Source organism: Aythya marila (genome assembly GCF_965140915.1).
Source record: "Aythya marila genome assembly, chromosome: 6".
NCBI classification, from domain to species: domain Eukaryota; kingdom Metazoa; phylum Chordata; class Aves; order Anseriformes; family Anatidae; genus Aythya; species Aythya marila.
Genome location: NC_139047.1, coordinates 22,092,776 through 22,111,291, shown reverse-complemented (window position 1 = coordinate 22,111,291; position 18,516 = coordinate 22,092,776). Strand labels below are relative to the sequence as shown.

The 18,516-nt window shown below is 35.7% G+C and overlaps 1 protein-coding gene across 3 annotated transcripts in view; it reads left to right on the top strand.

The window, feature by feature from the left end:
* The window catches only part of SLC4A10 (solute carrier family 4 member 10), a gene marked incomplete at its 5' end in the record, with an annotated part of 153,920 nt that overhangs the window by 95,624 nt on the left and 39,780 nt on the right, over nucleotides 1-18,516 (top strand). For 2 of the 3 annotated variants that reach the window (XM_082762975.1, XM_082762973.1), the window contains 3 exons: nucleotides 1,993-2,181; nucleotides 12,886-12,977; nucleotides 17,447-17,604. In XM_082762975.1, coding sequence (XP_082619101.1) covers nucleotides 1,993-2,181; nucleotides 12,886-12,977; nucleotides 17,447-17,604 — 439 coding nt within the window. The remainder of the gene's footprint in view (nucleotides 1-1,992; nucleotides 2,182-12,885; nucleotides 12,978-17,446; nucleotides 17,605-18,516) is intronic. The other variant, XM_082762974.1, reaches the window with a different exon arrangement.

The window sequence follows — 18,516 nt, the reverse complement described above, 5'->3', positions numbered from 1 at the left end:
TGGATACCTTTCTTGGAGATGGTGCTTTTTTCTTGTGTTGCAAATCTGTCCTTATTCTTGCCTCCTTCTGCAAAAAAACACTACTGAAGGCGTTCTCTTGAACTCATGTTACCTTCTCTTTTGCCTGTCACTCTCTTGTTATCGTAGTTTTCTCTCTTTTCCGTGGCAGTCTAGAGTAATGGTAAAAATGTGTTTGTCTTGTCTGGGGGTGCAGAGATACCTGACCTGGTGGCATTTGAGTTAACTGTGGAGATAAAAGTTACCTTTAGAGACAGGTGAAGCACTCCAAAAATAAGCTGTATTAGTTTAGGCACAGCACCAGGCAGTGTTACTTCTGGGCATGAGCTGCTTGGTGAACACAGTTGCTAACACTGGGCAGAATGTAATTGCTGGAGAGGGTCAGAGGCAATGTTGGAAAGCTCTGCACTGCTCTACATGGTGAGATGCGGATACATCTCTCATGTTTGCATCTGTTGACAGCTGTATTTGGCTATGGACCTAGTCACATCTTTTTGTGTGTGTTGTCATAGAGCTGTTGGTAGCCCCTTCACATTAAGTGAAACATGCAGTTGGAGTTCAGTTCTTAAAGTAGCAATGTGTGACACATTGGATTGTTATGGGGATACTGAGAACTTCAGAAAAATGTTTTTTTTTTCGTTTTGTTTTGTTTGTTTGTTTGTTTGTTTTAATTTGTATACAGGGGGTAGTTGTTTTAGCAATTAAACTCTGCATTTAACTAGTGTAATTATTTAATGCTTTATATTCTCAATTGTGCTCTTGGCAATTATCAGAGACCTGACATTATTTCTCTAGTGATGGTGCATCTGTGTTTTATTTTTTCTGTTCTGCTTGCTTTGCCACTGACTTTACTGGTAGATATGAATCTGACTCCGCCAGAGAATCATGAGTTCTCTGAATTTTCAGTACAAGAAGTTTTTGACTCAGCTTTATTTTATCACTGTTTTTGTGCAGCACAGTTTATTCTAATGAATGTGCAAGGACATTGTGTACTTAAATGCTGTTTTACTTGCTTTGATACAGATTTTTCTTTTTTTTCCTTTCCTTCTGTTAAGCGTTATTACTAATTGCTAATAGAATTTCCCAAAACAATGATAAAATGGCCCTACAAAATTCTCAACAATTATTTCCTATTCAAAATGTGTAATGCATATTTATCAGGAGTTTTGAATGCGAATATGTTAATATTTTCTGTCAGTGGACTGCAAAAATGACTGATTATTTTAGCAGCAGGATCAGCTTGACTGACACATCCATGTAATGATTCTCTTGCATGAACATAGGCATCGGGCAGTAGAAAGAGATCCTATTAGTTATTTCCCAGTAATGCTTCAAATTTTCCCATATCATCTTACCTCAGGGGTGATACCATGATCAGGCAGGTGGTTTTCCCAGAGCGAGCAAGGCTCATTCCCTGCACTCTGGGTGTGCTGAGCCCTGCGATTTCCCCAAATGTGGGAATCTCGACTGCATATGTATTTTTTTAATTGTATTGAAAGTTCTGTAACTGTAATTGTGAGAAACAGAACTAGACTGTAATCTTCTGTGGTAAGTATAAAAGGAACCAAAAAGTTTTCTCCTCACAATAAGCTGGTCCTTTGTAGCACGTAAGGTATTGGTTGTTGGGGTGGTGGAGAGGCACCTTACATACATCATAACCTTGGGTTTAAATACATTATGTATGGGAATGCTTATAACGCTTCAGAGTTATATAGGTGACCTTAGTATGGGAACGACATAACTTTTGAGGAATTGACTTTGTTACATCAATACCATCATTTATTTATCTATTCATTAATTTGTGGGAGTGAAACACTTCTAGATAAAACTTACCATGCTTTAATACTTGTCACATTAAACTAACAGATACCTTTCATTGGTAATCCCATAGGGCAATTATTGTTATTGCAACATCTTTAAGCAAAGTTTTTCCTCTTTCCCCTCTCTTATTATGTTTATGTATTTATTTTTCAGATATGATTCTGGATCAGCAGGTAGGCTCTGGGCAGCTCAGTGAGGATGTTCGTCACAGAGTGCACGAGGCGTTACTGAAACAGCATCACCATCAGAACCAGAAGAAACTGAGCAACAGGATCCCAATTGTGAGATCCTTTGCTGATATTGGAAAGAAGCAGTCTGAGCCACATTCCATGGATAAAAATGGTAATGCATTGCTTTATTTTGCATTTTGAGCTTTTGATAACATTTGTCTGCCCAGTGTTGTGTGTGCTTTGTACCCACAGCTTGAACTCAAAGTGATTATACTCTGAAAAGTTCTTGTATAAAAACAGTACCTTTTATGTGAGAGAGTGGTTCCTCATGCATTCAGTAACATGCTTGTTTAAGTTTGAAATTCAGGAATCTGGAACAACTCAGTGCTGTGCAGATATGTCCAGGTGAACTAGTTTGGTTTTGGAAGCAGGATAGCTCTGTAAATGTGGCATTCTGTCCTGTACAATTGGCGTAATACATTGTCCCTAGTGCAGTACCCCTGAACTACATGCATGGTGTTTTAGGCAGAGTGTTGGAGATTTTGCAGTTGAGTTCACAGGGTTAAAATGAGAAAAACATTCTCAAGGCAACACCGTTGGAGAGAAAACACAAGAACTGTTCATTATTCTTTGAGAAAATCACTTTTTGGAAAATGGTATTTATGAAAATGCAAGAGCAAGTCTGCAGAGTTGTTCTGCAGTAAAATATTGGCTTAACTTTTTTTTCTTGCTTGCTTTTATAGAAGCCATTATATGCGATACTGTTATTATTGGTAATCATAGTGAAAGATCTTTCCTTATTCCTCTTTCTTATTAACATGAACACACGCATGTGTAATGAAATTCACAGCAAAATTTTGCGTATATGTACAGTTAATTCACTAGAATTATGCACTGCAGAATTACTGGGCCTCCATACACAGTACTATTACAACACCCACAACATTTTTGTCTGAGCACCACTGGACTGAGTGACTCTTATTCCAGAAATGCCTTAGCTTTAGAGAAATCTCAATCTGTTCTGCCGTGTCGCTGTTCAGTGCTGTATTGAGCTCACCTGTCAACTGGAGAAGTGGAGAGTGAGAAAACAGCCACAGATACAGGTGCTGCAAGAGGCACCTACATGCTGTGAGGCATAGGACAGGAATGGGGAGTGAGAAAGCCATAGTGAGGTTTGATCTGGAAACACGAGGCTATTGACACAAAGATTATCTTTGTTTTCAAGGAAGGATCATTTATTTCAACCATTGCTGTGTAAAGTTTTAATAGGTACTTCTAAATCTAGCTGCTTGGGAGAGACTGTCAGATCTAAAAGGCAACATATAATCTCATATGAAGATGATATAAAGTAGAAACATATTTATCGTGCCACAATAACATTTTAAGAGTAATGAAAAAATAACGTATGTGAAGATGTGATTATGTGTATAGATACACAGAAGTAGTAAAACTAAGTTGGATGATTGTCTGTCCTTTTTAAGGCAACTTTTCTGTTGGTTTTGTGCAAATTTTGCTGATGGCCTTAAACAGATATTCTAGAGTAACTTTTAAGAAAGCTGATGCTATAATGTTCCTATTCCTCAGTTTCCATGGGAGGAAAGACAGATGCTTGCACTTCTTAAGCTTTTTACAATAGGTCTTATGTAACACATAGGTCTCCTTAAAAAGGCCCCTCAGGACAAGCTGTGAAAATATAAGATCAATTTCAGTAACATTCTCTGTATGTTAATAGAACTGATGCATCAGTTCCCTCCAGAAACATCTCACTTTTTTCTAGGTTTCTTGTGGGAACCTTCATATCGCTAATTCTCAAAGAAACAGATTCCAATCAGGACAGCGTGTTGAAAATGCTAGTTTCATATACCCAGTGGTTAAGTGATTCTTTAAGTCAGGGCACGCATTCTTAAAGGTTTCCATCTGTCTGTGCTTATTTTGCAAGAAGAAAAACTACTGAGTTCCAGTTCATCTGCTTTTGTAGAGGTGCCTCAGAGCACTCTAACCCCTGGTTTAAAAAATCACCCAATCACTTCCATTATATTATTTAAATTAAGTTAAATGTACTGTAAACAGTAAAAATCTAAACAGTTGTGGGAACATTTATGGAAAAGTAAATCAGCTTCTTAGCTAAATTGCAGTGAAGCTTTCCAAAAACAGTCTTTTTGGACACGGATATCTTCTAATCAGTTTGAAGCACTGCTCTTCTACTTGCATTCCATAAGTGTTAATGCACATTTGGCAGTCTCCTGTACTGACCTCTTCAAAATAGATGATGGCCCTATGATAAAGCAAAGAAGGGTTGTTTTATTTTAAGTTTCTATCTTACCATCTATTACCCTGTTACATTAAAAGGTTTGAATCTTATTTTATTACCTGAATTCTACTAAAATTAGTATTAGCTTTATAAGAAGAAAATTCCATCTATATTTTTGGTTTTCAAAAGAAAAATATTTTTCATTTTTTCACTTCAAGACACCAGCCAATCAGCATCCCATGGGCTTAAGAGGCAACCATTATCCCAGCACTCCAGGATTAAAGGAGTGGGGACTGCTGCCTCTTCTAGCATAGCCCTAGTTACTTCTTTACCCTGGCTAGCATACATGGCATGTAAATTATGCAGGAATCTATGCTGAGATGCTCAACTCTATGGAACTCTGCTGTCCTTAGAAACTTGGTCAGGGGCAGGAGAGAGTTTTCTGATAATTTTTTCCTGCCATTGCCCCATGATCCAAATGCTAGAGTTCCGCTACAGTGTTACGCTCACTGCAGCTATATATTTCTTTTTTGATTGTCATGAAGCATGTGTACAAGCTTCTCTTAATAACACAAAGATGTGTTGTTAATATAAAGTTTTGAATTAGGTGAAGGGGTGTGTAAAAGAAAGCAAAATAGAGAGTTAAAACCTGATATCATCAGGAGTGTGTTGTGAGACACATCCTTGTTTCTTGAAGACTAACTGGTAAAGTACAATTGAAGCGTTGTTTTAGCTTCCTAGTTACCCATTTGTGCACAAACATGGTATAGAATATACAAACAAAAATATTCCATGTATTGTCAACAGTAGCAGTGGTGTTCTCTCTTTTTAGTACTAAAAATGTATTAAAATAGTAAAATATTTTACTTTTACTTTTTTTTTTTTTTTTTTTTTTTTTTTTTTTTTTTTTTTTTTTTTGGATGGGAAGCTTAATTCATAGAAAACTGTAGGGAGAAAAACAGGCAATCTTAAATACTACTGATGAACTTACAGTCCAGAGATACATGCACCTTTAGGAAGGTGAATGATGCAGGGGAAGTTAGAGAATTTTTCTGGCTATAAGAAAATTCTTAATCTGGTTAAATTTGGGTTTAGTGAAGGCAGTGTAACTGATAAAAATCAGTGGTCAAAACAAAAAGTGATCTGTAGTTCATGAAATAGGTTGTTCAGAGGAGTAAGTCCCTGCCATGTAGGCTGTGAGGTACATACAGTGGAGGATGTAAACCCCCTTTTTTTGTCCAAGTTCTTGACTATTCTAGTTTACTGGTGTCTCCAATTCCAGATATTTAAGAATAAAGTCTGAAAATGAAGATGTAAACTTGAATTCCATATATGGCTGTGCTGCTGACAGGCCCCTGAGATATCTTTGTTGGAAGATAGTTGTACATATGTTCTCCCTCCATTTTTTCTTTGTTTAAGAGTCTGTCAGGCCATCTAATTAATCTGCTTTGTATTTAGTAGTATTATCTTTTGTTTACAATGGCTTTTCTTCACATCCTCTGCAGGGCTAAGATGTCAGGGTGCTATGGATTTACCATGCATTTTTAATGCTGCCATGCTGTGTTTAACTTTCACTTTTCATTAAGCATCAAAACTGTGAGAATTAAAAGCCTGCTTTTGATGTTCCAATAAAAAGCGACAGTCAAATTTGGCATAAGAGCAGCAAAAATGATTTATTTTTTTATTCCAATTTGACACCAAATACCCAAAATTATTAGCTATGAGGGTAGCAATAATTTTAGCATAAATGCTCTAAAAGGCAGGTAAAAAATAGGAATCTTTGCCATTAGTAAATCAACTTTAGAAAGTTTGGTTTGGAGAGCAATTTAACTTCTTTTATTGAGATTAATAAGTTTTTCACTCTGATATCTGAGAACTGTGTCTGAGTTCCCACGACATGGTCTTAGAAGTCAAAAGAATTGCAAATGCACAACACCTTTCTATTGTTACAGGAATGCTAAAATAATTTTGTAAGCCTCTCCACTTCTATAAAGCGTTCTTTAATTCAGAATTTAAGTGTATGAAGCACAGGAACGTAGTGGATTTGATGATAATGAAGTTAGGAAAAGGAGTTTTCATGATATAATTTTTTTTGACTAGCTATTTCACTTTTACTATAGGCTTCGGAGTGCGTGTGTGTGTGTGTATGTAATGGAATCTAGCAGACCTTTGCTGATTAAATTTGAAGAGGAAGGAACTAGGGGAGTGGTGCATGTCAGGATTAACGACTTCCAAATTGTATGTCCATGCACGCCGTTGAAGTGTTCTTTACCCATAATAATGTGATCTTGTGCATGATTTCTGTTCCGTTTCTGTATGCCATTTATAACTGCTTCTTCTCCCTTGGCATCTGAACACACTTTATTAATGTAAAAATTGCATTATACCATGCATTTTATTTGATTTTGACAAATTTTGGAATTCTAAGGGGATGTTTATTCAAATGCCAAAGAACTTGAAGAAATCAATGGCATATTAAATTAGGGATCTTCATAGTTAATGGAATGAGCTGCTGGAGCAGTTTATTTCGACAGGTTCTCTTTCAAGCATTTTTCTAGTTACTTCAGTTAGTATGATTGGCCAGTTTGGACGTCTTCATTGTTTTATGGAAATATGAGCGCTTGCAGAGTTGTTTAAGACTATGCTTGGGCATCTAATTGAGGACAGCATGTTTTGGTATCCCAATTAAATCTAAATTACCAGTTCTCTGATGGCTTTTGTTACTTTCCTCAGTTTCCTAATCTCTCCTAATCATCAGTCCAAGCACTTATGGCATAACTCAGTGCCATCTTACAGCATGTGAAGTTCAGATGATGTCAATACTACCATATGGAGACAGATGGACAGTACTTGGAGCCCCATGAAAAGGGGAGGGAGGCATTCCTAGGTATGTGACCGGGTTCCTTTGTTCTGGGAATAGGTCGCAGTGAATGCCATATGTATTCCCAAGTTCTCTGCCAGTGGTGATTTTGGATCAGGTGAATTGCTCCTGCTTTCCTTGTAGGGAAGCCAAGCCCAATGATGGTTCTAGTTTAAACTAATACTTCTTTATATTCTTTTCAAATGTATGCGTTTTAATCAAAATGTATTTTCCACAGGTTACTTACTATATTACTAAAATATAACTTATATTTAAAAACATTTTCATTTGATAATTATCCTTTCTCCACATTTCCTTGTACCCATGATAAAATGTATAATCTGTATGTATAAAACTGTATCATTCATCTTTGTATTTCTTTATTTTGCTCTGTCTTTGTTGTGTCTGTCTCTAACAGGCTCATCTCATCTCTGTATCTTCCTCATCTCCTATCCTTTGGGTTCTGTAAACTCCCTGAAGGTTTGGAGGTAGTATAAATACCTATTCTTGCTTGGGCTTCAGATCATTTCAAATGTACACCCATGTCTTCATCTCAGTTTCTTGACAGCATGCAACTACTTGCTATAGTGATTAAAATATACTTCAGGCCTTTGTCAGCAGCTGTGGCACATTTATGAGAAGCTTGTGTGGAATAATGTTGTTTTGGGGGGAAAAAGTAATTTTTGATGCTATTTCTTTGTAAATCCATTTTCTTGCATCAATTTGTAAAATTGCAAATCATAGCATTTTAGTTAAAACTGCATGACTCCATGTGAATAATGTTAGAGGTTGAGGCCTACCATTAGAAAAATGGGTTAAGTGACTTCTTCCATATCCTCTTTTATTATGTATCATTAGCAAACACCAAATCCTGCTTGCAGTTATATGGGTACAGTGGGAGTGAGATCTCCCATTGTGAGATCTCCATTGATTTAAAATATTATCTATCAAGATACCTAAAAATATGTATACAATTCAGTGTGCAAAGATGGTGTCACTGCTCTGTTATATCAGAATTTTAATATGTACTTAGGAGAACTTAGTGCTTTTCATTCATTGCTTTTTGGCCTAGGTGGACAATGAGTCCATTTAGATTTGGCAAGTTGGTTACGAATTACAGTGAAAAGCCTGAAGGCTATGATAGTTGGCTTGCAAATCAGACTTTTTTTTTTTTTTTTTTTTCTGAGTGGGAAAAAATATATATGCTTTAGAAAATGTAGACTACTTTTTTCTGGTTAAAATTCCTTTGACGTGTTAGTTGCATCCAATTTGTATTAACTGTGATTTTGTCTGAATAACGCTGTTCTTGGTTTTTGTCGTTGGCATTCTAGAGACCTCTTGGATATTGATTAGTAAATGCAATGTTCATAGCTAAATGTCTGAAGCCTTCAATTTTAGGGACTAAAAGTATGTTGTATGTGAAACTAATTTACTGGTATTGTTTTATTTTTTTAAATTTGATAAGACTAATAGTCTCAAAATGTTCAGTTCTGTATCTGCAAATGCAAACTTCAATTAGTGTAACAAATACGGACCTGATGGATTTTACATGGCTTGGCTTTGCATGAAATAATTGTTTTGTGTGAATTTTTCCTCTATTCGAAGCTCTGGCAATTTCACATTATCTGAAAAAAAAAAATCACTTTTTATGTATAACAATTTAGAAGATAATTTTAAAAACTTTTATAAACTGTGTTGATATTAGCTTTTTATACATAGATAAGCCTTAACATCCATTTTAGCATGGTTTTATCTGTTAGGTATTAAGTTCCTTTGTATGTAGGCTGGGTATTTCAATGATACCACACTGTAGATTAGTACTTAAAAAAATCCTAATGGCTCTCTGATGACATCTCAAAGAAGGCAGCTTTTCAGATGCTTTATGTAGATTGACCTCAGGATAAATAAAGGCTTTTAAACCTTAGATTTTATAAGGACTTCTGTAAGACTTGGATTTAGTGTAGCTGTATTTAAGAAACAATTTGATGCAGTGGTGACTGCTAAGGTTTTGGTGGAAGTCAGAGAGGAAATGCATATTGCTTGCTCTTTTTGGTCAATGTGTAGCATGGCAGTTCCCCTTTTCATTCACACAGCTCTTTAATTGGTTGGTGTTTCATGGAACTACCATGATGCCAATAACCATGTCCTTCATTCAGAAAAAACAATCAGCTGCTGAAATTGAAATACACCTGAGGATAAAGCACATACATACTTGCCAACATGTATTTGAAAGCTGAATAATAAATGGAAAACCAGTGTAGCATGGTGATGCACGTGGTTTCCATCAGTATACTTCTGGTCCTACCCCACAGAGAATTTCTCATGTGCTTAAGAGTATTCACCGCAAAAGTCTCCTTTAACATGAAATCATACACAAAATTAAGTTCAAGCCATCTTTGTAGCTCTGGAGTACAGGAAGCTACCAAATGTGAAAACGAGTAGTTTCAAAGTCTTTCTGCAAGGGGGAGGGCCACCATGGCACAGCATCTAACTGTTTGAAGTGCAAAATATATGGCCATATAATAAACTAAATGTGTGTACGAGTAAAAATCTCTCCAGAAAAGCAGTTGCTTTCTGCCTTTCCTTTTCTGTTGGAGGGCCACACAAAGACCAAGTTGCTGATTCTCATTTTGCAGACTGTATTGTTGCACTATGAACACGCATTCCCGCAGCGTGTTTGATAAACTTAAAAAAAATTCCTATAGATAGTAAAAAGAGAAATTAACTATCTTCTCTACCTTGTATCTTTTGATTGTTTTTCAATCCAGTGAAAAAATAGAGTTGTTTTTCCAAGATCTAGAAAGCTGTCTTTTAGTTACAGAGCTATTTAAACGTCTCTTACTGCCTCAAGGTAAAACTTGTGTTCTTTCAGATTACTTCAGCATATGGGAAAATCAGAGTCTGAGGTCTTCTGTTGGCAGAGAAAAAGAACATATGCTATTCTTTAAACTTTACATACTTACTTGTTGTGGCTTTTATTTCCCACCATCTATATTTTTACTACCTAAAGGAAAAGTGGACACAATGTTTACAAGTTAGCCTTTGGACCATTATGGTAGTTGCTTAGGATGCTTTCGACACCTCAAATTATGGTGGTAAAAATTCAGTAGTATAATAGGTGGTCTGTCTCTTTTGTTGGTCAGAATCTTTTTCTCCCTGGCAGATACCCATACTCTCATTTTCTTGAAATTATGGGTCCAGAAAAAAGTTCAAATGTAAATCCATAATTAGCAACAGAAAGACAATCAACTACTACCTCTCTTGCTTTCCTGTGGATAACATCTTTATAACATAATGTGTATATTGGTATGACTAATTATTACAAGTATTACCATTCATAGAGTTCCTAGATTATAGAGGAGTTTCTAAAAGGAAGAAAGTAAGAGTTAAGCAAGTCTAAGGCTTCCTGGGAATAAGCTAAGGTAGAAATGTTCCCTGTGCATTTTATGGCTCCTATTTTAGAATCACTGTGAGGGTTTTTTTGTTACATTATAGTATACATTTTTGCATATTATGTACATTATCATCAAAACAATAGATATATGCTATTTTGAAAGTTATAATACTACAGGATAGTTCTTGTAAAATTTTGTAAGACTGCCAAATAAAAAATACAGAAAAAAATTATGGTATGAGATACAGTGTATGGGGATACTGAGTGATGATGGTGGAGCAATGATAGAACTCAGTGGATCTTCTGAAAGTTCTAATTAAAACAGAAATGTTGCATGGCCTGTTATCTTGCATATTTAAGAATTGCTGGCTTCTAATTGGCAAAGGTTGTCCCATGCTAAGCTTAGGAATTCATAGTCTTATTTTTATGTAAATTCTTTTAAGTTTCATTAATATATTGCCTTCTGAAGTTAATCCATAATTTTTGTCATATGAAAATACTGATCTTGACTTATTTTTAACTATGTGGCTAGGTTAACATGATAGTAATGTCTGTTTTTCTGTCACTTTCCTGTTTGTTTCACTGTGGTGCTGAACAAAAGCCCTAATTTCTAGTCTTGTTTTGATCTTTGTCCTGAATCAGAAAGAGAATAAAAGAATTTACATTTTAAAGATTGATACGTTTAATAATAAGATTTTTACTAATACCTTTTGGAACATTCTGTGCCTGTATTTAGTCAAAGTGAAATCTCTCTGGCTAAGCTACCAGGATGCAGCACAAGTCAAATAAATGTTTTGTGGCGTGGGAGATTTGCCTAATGGAAAATGAAATGTTGATTTTCATGAAAATCAACCTTTTCCTTGAGCAAGTTTCTCAACTCGATTTTGCTCAAGCTCAGTTCATGACCAGAGTTAGCCAGGGATACTGCACTGCTCAGCTGTGACAGAAGCTGGACACTGTAGATTTGTGGCCATGGTTGAGATACTTCTGTGTGTCTCCTGTTCTGTTAGGTCTGGATTCTGCAAAGTGCTCCATTTCCCAACTGGCTGAAGATATGCTTAGACTGCAAATGGATTTAACAAAGATGTGAGGGCGGACACACCATGGCTTTTTGAATTGCCCAAACAACGCGCCTAGCTTAGGAATGTCTTTATCTTCATATGTCTTGAGCATATGGTCTTTGTTACTATGCAAGTTTAGGTTGATTTTCACCAGAACCAGTGTTTTCACATCATCATTTCTTAGTCATATGAGAGACTTTATTTGCTATGGAAACAAATATATGCTGGGCACAAGATGCTGATTCTGGGCCAGCTGGACTCTGCAGTTATTCCTGGGTATGTGTTAGGGCAGTAAGAGACAGTTGGCTTGTACACTTAGCACTTCTTTCTGTACTTTGTTGTGGTGTTCAGAGCTGTGAGCAGGTCTCACATGCCAGGGAGAGTGTAAGAGTAAAGGCAAGCAGGGAATGTCCAGTTAACCTATGGGGTTTGCATGATGCCCTACTGCTAGCCCCACACCCTCAGTGTGTGTGTGTGGTGTCTTCTGGCTATGTACAGGAGCATTAAGTAAATATATGCTTTATGTGACCTATATTTGTTACTTAGTTCTGTTTTTTCTTTTTTAGCTTTTGTTGACAAATTTTAGCTGGTCACAAGGCTTACTGTTTCCTACATTAGACTGAGGCATGTTTAAACTCTTCTCATCTTGAGATGTTTTTAAAACTTCCAAAAAAATGCTATACTAAATCCTCACAGAAATTTTTTGAAAATGTTTGCTGAAACATTTGTTTTATACATGTCAATATCCCATTGTTCAATACTGAGATGAAATCATCTTAATTTCCAATATTACTATTTTTATAGCATCCCACTCTTATGCTAGGTTTTGTGGTATATTTTATAATCAGAACATTCTTTTAAACATGAGTAAATTTATGGATATTAGTAGTCCTGTTTTATTCAGTGAGGAGTAGTCTTGCAGACAGATACTGCCCCAAACTTGGCAGTTCCTCAAATTACTTACAAAAATTATATAAATGCAGGACTTTCTTCAAATGTAATATCTTAAACATTGTAAGCTTTAATTGGCACAGAAGGTTCGTCTTCCAATATTCAAGAATATGTCTTCCAATATTCAGGAGTATTTTCTAAGTTATGTTCTCCCATTTGTAGCTGCATGTGATAAATGTTCACTTTTGAGAATGTGTTACTCTAACTAAGTATTTAATTAAAATGCCATGTTTGGATGTTTCATTATATACATATGATATGGAATGTGTATAGTTCCTTAATTCTACCAAATATTTCATTGAATATTGCTTTATTTATAGAAGTGAGTGTTAGTATTCTGTAATGGTATTTTTTGTTAGCAGGTCAGATTGTTTCCCCACAGTCTGCTCCAGCCTGTATTGAAAACAAAAATGATGTGAGCAGAGAAAATAGCACTGTTGACTTTAGCAAGGTAAGTGTTTACTGACGGCAAAGTGAGATTCCTGACTACCAAACAGATCTTTTTAATTAAAAAAGATGAATCTATGTGAATTAGGAAAAGCTATGAAGTGCAAATTTTACTTGAGCATTAAAATTTTTCATGGCTACTGCAACACACGGTTTGTATCTAACAAAAAAGAATTCTTCGTTTTCCTGATAAATTACTGGTAACAGGAAACCACAATGTAAGAACATAGATACACATTTATTACATAACAATACAATAGGTATGTAGCTGTAGGGGGAGTTTTTAGAAATGAACAGAAAATTGTTTAATAAGGAAGGTAATTCAGAATTCTTACAATTTGGATTTACCTCTCAGATTTGTACTTTTGTAGAAGTAATGCCTGAATGCAAACTACGCTTTTTATAACCTGCACTCGTGGATTCCAGATGTCTCAAACAGAATGTGTTTCTGTAAACCTATAACTTAATACTTCTTGCAAGCCAAGATATTTCAGTACACTTCACAAAAGATGTTAGCTGTTCAGTAGTGGAGATTGCAATGACAGTTCAATGTTAGATAGCAAAGAAAAGCAAACAGCTTCTCAGCTTTAATGTAAAGGAGAATCCTAATTTGTTTAAGAAGTCTGTATGTATCTAAAACAAACTGTCACGTTAGATACAGATGACAGACCTGACAGGAATAGATGGCTTCAACTGACACATTAATACAACAAAGGTTGAGTAAGTGAAGAAAGGTAATTTAAACCAAAATTCTGAAGAGCAGCACTTTGTGTCTGTTGAATCTTAATGTTAGTGCTGCTGAGCTAAAAGTAGAGTTATGTGATTGCTCCATCTGGTGCCAGAGATATTTCCTAGCAGCAGTAGCTATTTGCACCAGTTGAATTCTTGACTGAATATGCCAGACTAGGAATGGTATATGGCTGAAATAAAGATGGGAAACAGATCTTGTTGTCAAAGATGGTGCGAAGAAAGGAGGAGGGCCGGGGATGTATTGTGGACCATGTTTCTTCAGAGGTAGCAAATTGATCTATAAACTGTCACATGCTTTAAAAAAAAAAAAAAAAAGGCAGGCTAATTCTTTAAAAATACTTAAGAATATAGAAAGTCAATTATAATTTTGGTTTGCTGGTATTTGTTTTAAAATCGTTAACAAAAACTAATTGTTTTTGTAAATGTTCTAATATCAAGGTATAACGTTTTAATAAAGGATATCAAATAGAGATAAAGCTGGCCATTCAACATTAAGCTGTGCAGAGATGATGCTCACAACAACCTATTGTGAATGACGCGACTTTCAGTCATGCTTTTTTGCATATTTTCACAATTGCTTTGAGTCTTGTTGGATCAAAATCCTCGTCTATTATCTATATGCATAGTTTTTATTCAACAAGAATGGAGCTGCATCATCTGATCCTTCAGCCACTAGTTGTACAGCTTAGCTGATCAAAAGAGCTCTCCCTATTTAAAGTGTCATGAGAAGAGATCAAAGTATCTTTGGGCTAGCCTCAGTAGTGTTAGATAGCCACAAGGGTATCAGGAATGTGAAAGAAGCTTTTATTTGCAGGAATGAAATAACAGTAAAGAATTCTAATCTAGATACCTTTTTTGACTACCTTTAAATAGTTGCATGTATCCTTTTGAAGATGCATAAGTGAAATACAATTTCCCCTTGAAATGTGCTATTGCAGTAACTCCCAATGGTTATAATTGAAATTATGTGCACAGATTGAGAGGAAAGTAGAGCAGTACACTAATTTTCTTTTGAGTATTGTGATTTCTTGCTCTAATTTTGTTCCACATATTAATTTCATTTACCTTCTACCAAAAACCACCTTTGACTACCTTGCGCATTCTCTCTTTGCTAATCTGTCTCGCTTGGGCTACTTCTAATATTCCAAATTCTGGAGTTGATTCAACCATCAACAACGTGAATATGGCAGTGATACAGTGTTCATTGTATTGGTATCTATTTTTGAATTACATGAGACATCAGGAAAAGCAGTGTTGAATGTTACTTCAGTAGCATAACGAGGAAGACTTAGTTTCTGATGTTTGTACTTATAAATGTGTTGCTCCTCTTCCTCTGGGAACAGCGTGAGGCCTGTGTATTCCCTGGGTAGTATGAGTGTGTTCTAAATGGTCTGTCACAGCACTACTTTATCCTGTGTCTGTGAGCAGGATGGGGATGGCAGCTAAACAATTGCTGGTCTCTGCTTCTTCTAACAGAGGCTGACATGATCTTCAACTGTCCTGAAATATGAAATGCATGAAGAGACTGCAGCCATGTCCCTTCTCATGGCAACATTTCTGTTTTCATGTGGAAACAGTATTTCTGAATCAAAACTGCAGTTCCAATACTGATAGAGTTTGGTCTTTCAAATACCATGGGAAATAACTGACTTGTTTTTGAACATTTTGGATATGAACATTTTGTTTTCGATAGCTCTGCTTATAAGTAAATTTGATGAATACATGTCAGGACTTTCTTAAAGAGTAATGTTGGTTATTTTCTGTTTGTCTTCATGCCAAATTATATTTGGTTTTGTGGGAGCCCTTCCCCTCCTTCTCCCTTCCTCGAGGTGGCCTGGGGGGGGAAATGGACTCCACATTGGTCATTTACTTTGATGTTTTAATAGGAGCCTTTTGGGGCTATTAAATGCCAAGTCATGAATGTGGCTCAAGTAAGGGTTAAGATTAAGATGTACATGATGTCTCTCCAAATAAAGACTTCTTGCAATAAGAGATGAATGGTGGATAGGTTAGAAGGAGTGTTTACAGAATGTAACTGCTACACTTGCACCAAACTCACTTGGGGTTACCTCTGTGCTTGTTAAATAGCAGAAGTTACACCTCAGGTTTGCATGTATTTACCCAGTTTGATGCTTTTCTTTGCTTTTGACTGGGGCTCAGTTCAATACCTTAAACATTTTGGACTCTCAAGCTATCAGTAGTACTAGAAATGTGTCTAGGAATACTTTCTGGTAGACAGTGGATTGAGTATTGCTTTCAGGTTTGAGTCTTGGTCCTGTGATCTGTATGTTGATGGGACCTTTGGGTGGCAACTGTAGTATGTGGTGCACAAGACTTTATTAAATGCTAAATCCATTCATAAAGTAAAATCAGTACAGAGTGCACATTGGTACATGTGCCTGGAAGATTACTTGCTTTCTCTCAAGTAGAAATGACCTAAAATGCCACCAATAGATGCGGCGTGAATCTGTTTGGGATTTGTATTTAACCCTGGAGAGTCATTTTGTGATTTGAGTGGGGAACAGAAAAAATTATTTCAGTAAGACTTTGATGAAGTACTTGGACTCCAACCTTTCAGGTTGATTTGATATTTGTCTCATAGCTTAGTGAGGTGTTTGTCATTCTTGATTAGCTTATGGTAGCATCTCTTTGTGATCTTAGAAAAATAAGATTTCTTACAGAGGGAACTGTATTATATCTGAATTCTGATTTAGTGCCAGAGCCATTTGCAAGAAAACAATTTTCTAAATATTACCAAAAACTATGCAAACTAGTACTGACAGATGGCTGTAAGATAGACATTAAAATGGTCCACTTTAACAGTTTATATTGGATTTGGTTGCTGTTGTTGTGTTTAGATTAATAAAAGGAAAGCAAATGACAAAATTCATGCATTTTGAAATGTAGGCAATACTGGTGTATAATGAAATCAAACATACATTATATACTCCATTATTTCACGTCGATCTTTGTTATAAACTGTAGGTTGGTACTGAGAAAATAAACACAAACACATTCCTTGGCAAATACCTAGAGCTTACATAGCAATGTTGTAATGAAGCTGCTTCTTTTCTTTTCCTACCTGCCCCCTGTGAAAAGTCAACACCATAGCCTTAAAACTCCAAAATTTTTGTTCTGCTTTGTTCCTTTAGTTTTGTCTCTTGAGACAATTGTGGTGATAGCTTATTCTCTCTTGTTTTCAGAAGTCTTCCACCAAATATGAAAACAAAAATGGATCTCACTTAGAGCAGTAGAAGGAAAATTTGGGGTGGTGGAGCCTGTTCTTTTTCTCACTTATAATATAACATGACAACTATAAGATATGAATTCATGATCTCCACACTTGTTAATTATGGAAATATGAGGTGTCTTAATTTCTTCTACTGCTATTAATTATTCTATTATGAATTATTGATTCTGTTAAGATTTTTGTTAAAATTATTAATAGGAAATTAATATTGGATTCTTACCAAGTTATTTGTTGCCTTTATTTATGGAGTACTTTAACTATGTTTACAAGATAAAATTAATAAAATATCAAAAAATCGTTTTTTTTTTGAGAAACATTCTTATTTTTTGAAACATTACATGACAGACAAGAGTAGTAGAAACTGAATAATGAAAATAATTGTAAATTTAAAATATAATGCCATCATTGGCCAAAACAGGAGAAAAAAATATCCCTGTAAATAACTCCGTGATAATTTGATATTGTTTTCCTAGGTTGACCTACACTTCATGAAAAAGATACCTCCTGGAGCTGAAGCATCAAACATCTTAGTTGGTGAATTGGAGTTCCTGGACCGTGCAGTTGTTGCTTTTGTTAGGTTATCTCCTGCAGTGCTGCTTACAGGACTAGCTGAAGTTCCAATTCCAACTAGGTACAGTTAGATTTGTGTGTCTTTGTGTTAGATTTCTAAGTATCTTGTGGAGACAGGGTGATGTCACCTTCAGTGAGTTTCACCATGTATTGGGTTATGAAATTTGCCACCTGCCCTTTAAATTATGCATAAGTATATTCAGAAACATGCTGTTGGTGTGCAAAGCAAATCATTTCTTGCAGAAGTAGAAAAGATAGCTTGTCAGGCTACAAGACAGAATTTATCCTATACAAACAGGTAATGCTGCAGATGAAATATTAGGAAGCTGAAGCAGCAGCAAAGCAATGTTGTAGACTATTTCATCTGGAACTGAAACTACTTGTGTGATACTGCAGAATTATGTCCAGAAGAAAAAAAAATGATACAGGAAATAATTAAAGAGAAAAAAAACACTTTGTGATTCGATTAACTAGGGATAGCAAATGGATGAAAAATATGCTGTAAATATCATGCTCCTCTAAAATTTACTTTGTAGATACTTTCATGAAAGTGAATGTGACTTTTGACCATGAATTTTTATTAGATTATCTTTTTCTTAGTCGAAACCTTTTCTAATAAAGTACTTTGGCTTTGAGAACAGTTTATAAGGAATTATTGTCATGTCTAAAATAGACTTTGGAGACCAATATGAAGCTTTTAAGCAGATCTGCAGATATATTGTTTCCTGCTGGGGCTGATTGGGTTCAGAATTCCAGTCTGATTCTTCCATGTCTGAGCTCACTGGTTTAACTGTTATGCAGGCTTTCAGTTTTTGTTCGGTTTTTATTTTTTGTATACATATATTCTGTGTCTTTCTCCTTCCCTCTTTTGTTTATGTTAAAGTAGAATTCTAGCAGACAACAGTACTGTATTCCAGTTGTTCATGGCACTCATCTAGAGTATGAAATACTGAGACTTAAATCCGTGCTCCTA